Source organism: Taudactylus pleione, unplaced genomic scaffold (genome assembly GCF_031769625.1).
Source record: "Taudactylus pleione unplaced genomic scaffold, aTauple2 ptg001150l, whole genome shotgun sequence".
In the NCBI taxonomy this organism is placed as follows: Eukaryota; Metazoa; Chordata; class Amphibia; order Anura; family Myobatrachidae; genus Taudactylus; species Taudactylus pleione.
This window is the reverse complement of record NW_028285551.1, coordinates 621,616-629,905: the sequence shown is the minus strand read 5'-3', so window position 1 is coordinate 629,905 and position 8,290 is coordinate 621,616. Positions and strand designations below refer to the sequence as shown.

Below are 8,290 nucleotides of genomic sequence, written 5' to 3'. Positions count from 1 at the left end.
TGTTAGCGCCGCGCTAAGCCGGCAAACAGCCGCGTGCCCAGCACTTTTGGCGGATTTCTCACATCCCCAGGGGGGATGCAAGAAGAAATCCTTTGCCCGGCCAAACAGCGCGTTGAATTGAATAGCTGCGGGAGCAATGATGGGTATGAGACGGTCGCACCGAGGATTTTTTGGGGGGGGCAAAGTGAGTGACAGGTAGCGTTTGGGGGACGTAATGGGGTGGCTACAAAAACGCAGGTGTGTTGGGACCAATGCACAGGCTGCACAGGGGCAATTGGATGCAGACAGGAAGTCAAAGACTGAAAGAGAAAGATCCTCCACTAAGATAACTGAGTTATGTATAAAAATAAAGGAAGGACTAGTTGTAGCTGCAGCCGGTGAATCAAAAGCCATCATATTCTCCTTTTCTTTGGTCTTGTGCCCGATAAGAAGCATTATTTACCAGTATGATAGTAGGAAGTTACAATAATAGAAATATATCTTATAAAATATATTTAGTTGTAAATAATCGCCCACCTACGTGATCATCGCCGTCACATAAAGCTCAGAATCAGGCCCTGTATGTTTTGTAAGAAAACAGGAATATATTGAATCATGGTTTTTCATTACCCCCAAAACAAAACAACAGTCAGGATTAGCATTTGCATTGTACAGTTTTATTTCAACAAAAAAAGTTACTTTTATAAATATAAAATAAACCTTTACATCCACCAGGGAGCCAGGGTGTAAATAAGTAAAAATAAATATATAAATTAGTGCAGCAAGTGCATTATAATAAGTTACATTTTACATAAAATATATAGTGGTTGTGAATCGGCATTGATCATCCTGTGTTTGGGTGAGGACGTCCGTAGGTCCATCAATGGCAGAAGAGCAGACTATTGATGATTCTTTTGGGCCTGTTTAGACAGTGAGAGTTCCCAGTTCCTCTTTTTCTGTGCTTGATGTTAGTTACCTAAAGCCCAACAGCTGACATCTTCCACCCTTAGCTGGATGAGGCTGAGCAGCACAGCCTCCTGGACACATTCTGCAGATACCTATGGCAAACAGTAAAGTCCTTTGTAAATAATCTGTTTGTACATAACTTTGTTGAATGGCATTTCTACTTAATGGATCTGGTCTCCACATTATAAACTACTCCTCTGGTATTTTCTTCTTCTACATGTAATGACCCCTTTTTTCTGTTTATTCTACGTCTCATGTTCATGTCTACCCATCCCTAAATTCAAACCGTACGCAAACCCTATCATTCATTTAATAATATATCTGTTCTTTTAGGGCCTGATTCAGCAGAGAAAGCACTAGCTATCGCAGTAGCTAACATGGTAGCAGCTGAGATAGTTCTAATGTGGTAATGTAGCAGGCGGCATCACGCCTACTGCATGCATTACTGATCCGAGATGTGTTCAGGAACGCAACATCAGATCGTCTGTGTGACCATCGGCCGGCTAAATGATCCGGGTCATGGGGTCACGCAAGCCGGCCACCGCAGGTGCCAAAAAAAGGCCAGGAAATCTCCTTCAGCCGACAGAGATCCTGGCCTTGTCACTGCCCCATTACGGCGGCGGCACGCCTCCGGTTTGGGAAACTGAGGCCGACGTCGCCCCCTCACCACTCTGAAACGGCAGCAGACTGTCAATCACTGATAGTCTGCTGCCGAACTGCACATGCGTCCTGTAGTACAGGTCCAGCATCACAGAGGTCGCACACTGCAGAGTTTATGCGTGACATCACGGCTACGGCATTTCTGTATCGGTAGCGCACTTCCTGAAAATATCCCGCAAAATGCAGGTAATATTAGCGAGCACAGCCACATTTCCTGTTCCTTCTTCATTACTCATACTGGGGCCGATACTGAGTCGGACACAGCTGCATACGGGTTTGCTTCTATTGCGTCTATGCTAATGCCCTGCCCTGGTGTACATCCATGCGTCCGAAGAACTGAGGCGCCAACTTCGAGCGCCTTTTAGATTCTCAAATAATCCGCCATCGGTCGCGCCATCGAAGCCTAGTCCTATGCTAAGTGCAGATTCTCCGTCTGTGTATGGCCTCCAATGAGAGCGATGAAGCGTCTTTGTAGGCAACCATTTTCAGTGACATGCCAGCGACGCTGCTATAGGACACAGGGGGTCATTCAGACCGATGTGCTCGCAACCGGGTCGATGGGTGGCCCTGCGCACGTGCAGCGGCCGCACTGCGCGTGCGCAAGCCCCGGAGTGACAGAGAAACTCTGTCGCTCCGGAGCTCGCTACAAAAGGGACGGCTGTCTATGTTGATCGATAGCTCGCCCCTTTTTGTAGGCGGGGCGGTGGGGGGTGATTTCCAAAACGGAGGCGTTCCTTTAGGAACGCCTACCGTTTTGTGGGCGGCCGCAATGACATCATCAGTGATGTCAGTGGGGAGCTTCCTGCTCGATCAGAGCAGAAAGCTCCCTGGGGCTTGCGAGTGCCCAGACCCAACCTTAGGGTCTGGTCGCAAGCCCCGATGGTCGCGATGGTGACCACCATCACGACCATCAACCTGGTCGCTAGCTAAGCTGTGGGTGGTAACCCACAGCTTAGCTTGCAACCAGGAGGCCGCACCAAAAATTCAGAGAGAGCCATCGCTTCTTGCGATCACCTCTGAATGAGGTCCACAGTATCTCCGTCCTTCTGTCTAGCTGCCTCCCTGCGCCGCCCTCCGCTCAGTGTGTCTGAATCAGTACTGCAGCTCTGTGCCTGATTCAGAGATGAACGCTAACCCCATGGTTAGTGCACATCTCCGATTGTTAGAGGACTACGCATGCGCAGGATGTGTACTGCGCACGTGCAGCCCTCCATATGCGAGTCCGCTCACAGTGCCTGCCAGCCACAGCCTGATTGACAGGCTGTGGAGTTTGGGAGTCGGTGTGGGGGGCGTTCCTGGGCAGCGTTCCTGGAAACGGGGGAGTGATGGCCCCGTTTTCTGGGAGGAACGAGACCAGGGACTTTCCTGGCCTCACAAGCTGCAAGGACCCAGGCTTCAGCTACCTCAGCCTGACCGAAGGGGCAACCATTGCGACTGATGGTTGCCATGGTGATCCCAGGCTGAGACCTCGGTTGCAGCGCTGGGATCACAGCTGCAGCAAGAAGGCGGCGTCCAGCTCTGATTCAGGCCCTCTGTGCGTTAACAATCAGGATGCATGCGCAGTAAAAAAACATCGCTCCACTGCGCCCGTCATCGGCAATGTGCGCGACTCAGAATTAGACCCCCGATGTCCTACGTCTGGCTATTTTCCTTCAGTCTCTTTACACCTTTTTATCGCCATTTTTTTCCCGCAGTTTATGTTCTTATAATGCAGCCACTTTTAATATAGTCACCTATGAATAGAAATGATATTGTTGATGCAGGAAACTTACTTCTTTCTGAAAACGTTGCAGATGGTGCAGCCATGGCCTCAGCCGCTGGGAGGCAGCTTCTCTGTATGCTGGTGACTCCCTCTGTAAAGGAGAATTAGGAGGTAAGGAAGCTGTGTCATGTGCACGAGCATATTTAAATATTACTTAGAATGGGTTCAGGGTGTGTGGTGCACACGGGCCCCTGTGCCCAGGGGGGGGGACCGCAACACACACCCTGCACCCAAAGTATGCTTACTTTGTGCCGGCGAGCGGGTACCTCCTCCTCCATGGCGCAATTTTCCAAGTGACACCTTCGGGAAGATGGCGCAGCGTAGTGACAGCAAAAACTCTGCCACTGTGTCAGAGCCTGTGCTCTCTTGTGCGTATGCGCCATCTTCTGGGAAGATGGTGCTGTGGAAGAGGAGGGACCTGCTTGCTCACAGAAGGTAAGATGCTGGTCTTGGAAAGGGGGGGGGGCGCTGATCAGAGGATGGGGCCCGGTGCACCATACACCCCTGATCATGTGTATCCCTGTCCCATACACTCACCTGTCCATGGACGGGATGCACCAACGTCAGGAATGCGGTCAATCCCCCAAAAAATAAAGTTTTTGGGGGTTTGCCCGTATTTCTCATATGCACCAAACCAGGCTTGGATACGGCGGGCAATGCCATCTTTAGATGGTGTTGGCCAATAGAAGCCTATGGGCTGCTATTCGCGATGCCCCCCTGGGCGTGTTCTTCTGCACCCCCCCGCAGAAGGACGCCAGAGGGACTTCTGGGTCATAAACTCCCTCTCTCGCAAAGGACACCTCTTACTGGGAGAGCTGTCCTTTGCGGTTTTCTACATACATACCGGTGTAATTAACGCCGGCATGCATGCAGTGAGTGGCGGGATATGTCACGCATCCCGCCCCTTACCATGATAGATGTGACTGATAAACACAAGGAACATGGGAACTTACACAGATCATCAGGTCATCTCTCAGTGTAAGGAAAACCATCAGCGACTGTGATACAGCGTCAGGCAGAGCAGATGTGGACATATTGGCCAGTACATCAGCAGCTAGTGACACTCGCTCCAAGGTCAGGATCAGGCGGTCACTGGGCTGTAGGATGGAATGAACAAGGTGTGAGGCTCTCATAGATATGTGATTATATAGGGTGGAGGTGAGATGACAGGGCCTGTGTATTACTGTGTGTATAGAAGGAGAACCCATACAGTGTGTGTGCAGGAGATACATGATGTATACACAAATTATCCTCACCTCTAGGTCACATACAGACGGCTTGTGTTTCATCATTCTCCTGTAACACCTCGCTGCAACGTCGGACATGTTCTTCTCCTGTGTAGGGTCAGATGTCTCATTAGTATAATGTGAGTCTGTAACTATTAGAGTTTTCTCTGTATAGTGGTCATGTAGTGTCCGTAACTCCAATATATATAATAATATAATATATGTAAGTATTTATAAATACATATTACATCCTCAGCCAACACATAATTCCATACACTGAGATATCGGTCTGAGCTCTCCTGTCCTCGGCTCCAGCCCTGAATTTGTGAAAATGCCAAACAGGCCTCAGCCACAGGCACCAGGGGTCTATGGGTGATGCTCTGCTCACTTCATACATCAACATTTTTATTTTTACATATTAAATACTTTGATATAGTTTTGAAGGATTTCTGCATCTGTCATATCTATAAGTATTTTATCTAACACTACATATGAGCACATGTAGTAAGTGGTTACATGTGGCTGTGGGTGTACATTCCATGTAACATCTATACGGGAAGCAGCTATTAGTTCCCACTGATGAGGATAAATTGTGCGTCACACTTACAGAATCACTTTGCAGCTGTCTCAGCAGTCTGATATCAGTGGGAGACGCGGATAAATATCGGGACACCGGGCAGTGTCTTCCATGCGGGGATCCACTCACTGCCACAACTAGGACGGTGATGGCCACCAGTCTGATGTCCATGGCTTATGTGCTGGTCTGGGTACAGTGACTTTCTGTTGCTCCTGGGAACCTGTGTATATGATCTGAGTTAGTGTCTGTATATGGGCTCCATGTATTAGGAACAGAAGTGTAAGAGCTGCCTGAGACAGAACCAGTATTGGGAGATAAAGTCTGATGACTTCTATGAATGCATTTATGGATGTAGTAAGGAGTCTGGGATATTTGTCAGTATATATTTGTTACTAGGTCTAATCACACAGTACCCCAATATGTGCACAATGGGCTCCCAAGTATGTACACACAACATGCATTCCCCCTATGTATAAACTTCCTCTGTACAATGTAATCATATAAATACGGCAGTCATTATACACAAGTAATATGCATTATATTATCCCCTGTACACAGACACATTACACTGACAGTATACTATATATATATATATATATATATATATATATATATATACACAGACACATTACACTGACAGAATACTATAGATACACATACACATTACACTGACAGTATACTATATATACACAGACACATTACACTGACAGTATACTATATATACACAGGCACATTACACTGACAGTATACTATATATACACAGACACATTACACTGACAGTATACTATATATACACAGGCACATTACACTGACAGTATACTATACAGTATATACACAGACACATTACACTGACAGTATACTATATATACACAGACACATTACACTGACAGTATACGATATATACACAGACACATTATACTGACAGTATACTATATATATACACAGACACATTACACTGACAGAATACTATAGATACACATAGTAGAAGATCCTTACCTGTGGGGTTATACTGTGCCTCTCCAGTGCTGATCTCACATCTAGCTCCAGTCTCTCCATGTTTCTTCCTTTATATTTAAGTCTCCAAGAGAAAATTATCTTCATTTTCATGATGTTAAGTTTTCTTCTTGCGTCCAGAATACAAGTGACAGGAGAGAGGTGACAGCAGCGCTGAGAATCCTACACAGCTTTCACTTTCCTTCCTGTACAGGTGAGACGGTGACGTTAGGTAACTGGGAAGATGCTTCCTCCTGTCACACAACAATCTCCTCCCTACTGTTGCAGGTAAGACAAGGATTCCTCCTGTCACACAACAATCTCCTCCCTACTGTTACAGGTAAGACAAGGATTCCTTCTGTCAAACAGTGATCACATCCATATTGTAACTTACATCTCCATGCATTACAGGCCTGGTAATTACAGGGTTTTGCTGTGCAATATGTTACTGACAATGGTGGGTGTCACTGTGTGATGTATGACTGGACATGTAGTGAGTGACCCTCTGTGACATGTATGAATAGGGATGTTGTATTCAGCAATTTTTTAAATGAATCATCTTTTTTCTTGAATGGAGAATGTTACTATTTTTCAAGACTAGGTATACTTACTATTTTATTGCTGAGGACGAGTGGGGGTCTCGCGCATGCGCACGAAGAAGCTCCCTCCGTCATGCGCATGCGCACTTGGGCACCATCGACCTGCTTGCGAGCGTACAGCGCTCACAAGCGGGTCTGAATGAGACCCTCAGGCCCTGATTCAGAGCCGGACGCTCTGACAGAGCGCTCGCTCTGAATCAGGGCCGTCCTTCTTTTTTTTTTGATTGGCCTCCTATAGCGAGCGGCCAAAAAGATGGTCACGATAGTCAAGACCATCACGTCCATCGGGCTTGCGACGAGACCCTTGCGGTAGGGTCTCGTTGCCGCAAGCCCCAGAGTGCTTTCGGCTCTAACAGAGCCGAAAGCACTCCCACTGACATCACTCGTGATGTCAGTGGGGCCGGCCCCAGACGGTAGGCGTTCCCATGGGAACACCTCCGTCTGGGCAGCCACGCCCCCGGCCACCCACCAAAGGGGGCGTGCTGTCACTCAACATCGACAGCACGCCCCCTTTGGTATGAGACATGGAGCGAAAGTTTCACGGAGCGACAGTTTGCCCGTCGCAATCCGGGTCTCGCACATGCGCACGACGGAGCCGGCTCCGTCGTGTGCATGCGTACTGGTCCACCATCGACCTGAATCAGGCCCTCAGATCGAGCGATTGTTTGCCATCGCGCATGCGTATAAGCCACACTGAACGTGCGCAGCAATCACACTGCAATTATGGACACACAGAGGAACCCATCGCAGAGTGAGTGACAGGCTGTCAGCGTTTGGGGGTGGTCGGAAGAACGCAGACATGTCTGTCCGTTTTAAACGCTGTTTCCTGAGCGTGCATAAATTAGGCACTGTGATTGCATATGCAGCATGAGAGCCCTCTGCATGCGAGTAGACTTGCAGCATCTGTGGCAGGTCAGACCCAGTGGCGTTACTAGGGGGGTGACACCAAAAAGAAAAGAGCAGCACACACACCCGCGGGCTGCACCCCATCCACAGACACGTCTGCTGCCCGCACACCCCTTCCCCGACACCACCCCACCGACCCCAAGCGGGCTGGCTCTTCACGCCGCCGCCAGGGGTCAGTTCGTTCTCTCACCGCGGCCGGCGTCCAGAGCCACACACAAGGCACAGAGCACAGCGCATCTCTCTGTGCCTGTGTGTGGCTCTGGACCCTGGCCGCGGTGATGTCACCACGCATCCTGTCCTTTTATTGATAAATCGCAGAGGAAGGGGGGGAGGGTCATTCCACCACATCTTTAGGACCACTTTAAGGACTGCTACCCAGAACACCGGGCGTGGCGTCATCACGCCTGCCGGGTGCGCCTGGCATTCTGGGAGGAGCACAGTGTGACTGCTGAACTAGTAAGGGGGAAGAGGGCCTGATTCAGAGCCGGACGCTCTGACCAGAGCGCTCGCTCTGAATCAGGGCCTACCTCATTTTGGAGCGGCCTCATGGACGTTCGCATAGCTGTGGGTTACCACCCACGCTATAGCGAGCGTCCATGATGATGGTCGCGATGGTCAAGAC

General features: G+C 49.0%; 1 protein-coding gene across 1 annotated transcript; it reads right to left on the bottom strand.

Moving 5' to 3' along the window:
- Window positions 1–947: 947 nt before the first annotated feature.
- On the bottom strand, window positions 948–5,341 carry LOC148453449 (interferon lambda-3-like). The gene is made up of 5 exons (XM_088462104.1): window positions 5,201–5,341; window positions 4,624–4,701; window positions 4,321–4,464; window positions 3,378–3,458; window positions 948–1,037 (listed from the first exon to the last, which is right to left on the bottom strand). Exons 1-5 carry the CDS (start codon window positions 5,339–5,341, stop codon window positions 948–950), a joined length of 534 nt encoding a protein of 177 aa, XP_088318230.1.
- Window positions 5,342–8,290: the final 2,949 nt, after the last annotated feature.

Bases quoted from the DNA above. Each gene is read 5' to 3' on its own strand.
- LOC148453449 (XM_088462104.1), bottom strand. From the start codon at position 5,341: ATGGACATCAGACTGGTGGCCATCACCGTCCTAGTTGTGGCAGTGAGT. The intron at 4,465-4,623 runs GTGAGGATAATT...TCCATCCTACAG, and splicing joins CGTCTGTATGTGACCTAGAG to CCCAGTGACCGCCTGATCCT. The intron at 1,038-3,377 runs GTAAGTTTCCTG...TGTTTGCCATAG, and splicing joins TGCAACGTTTTCAGAAAGAA to GTATCTGCAGAATGTGTCCA.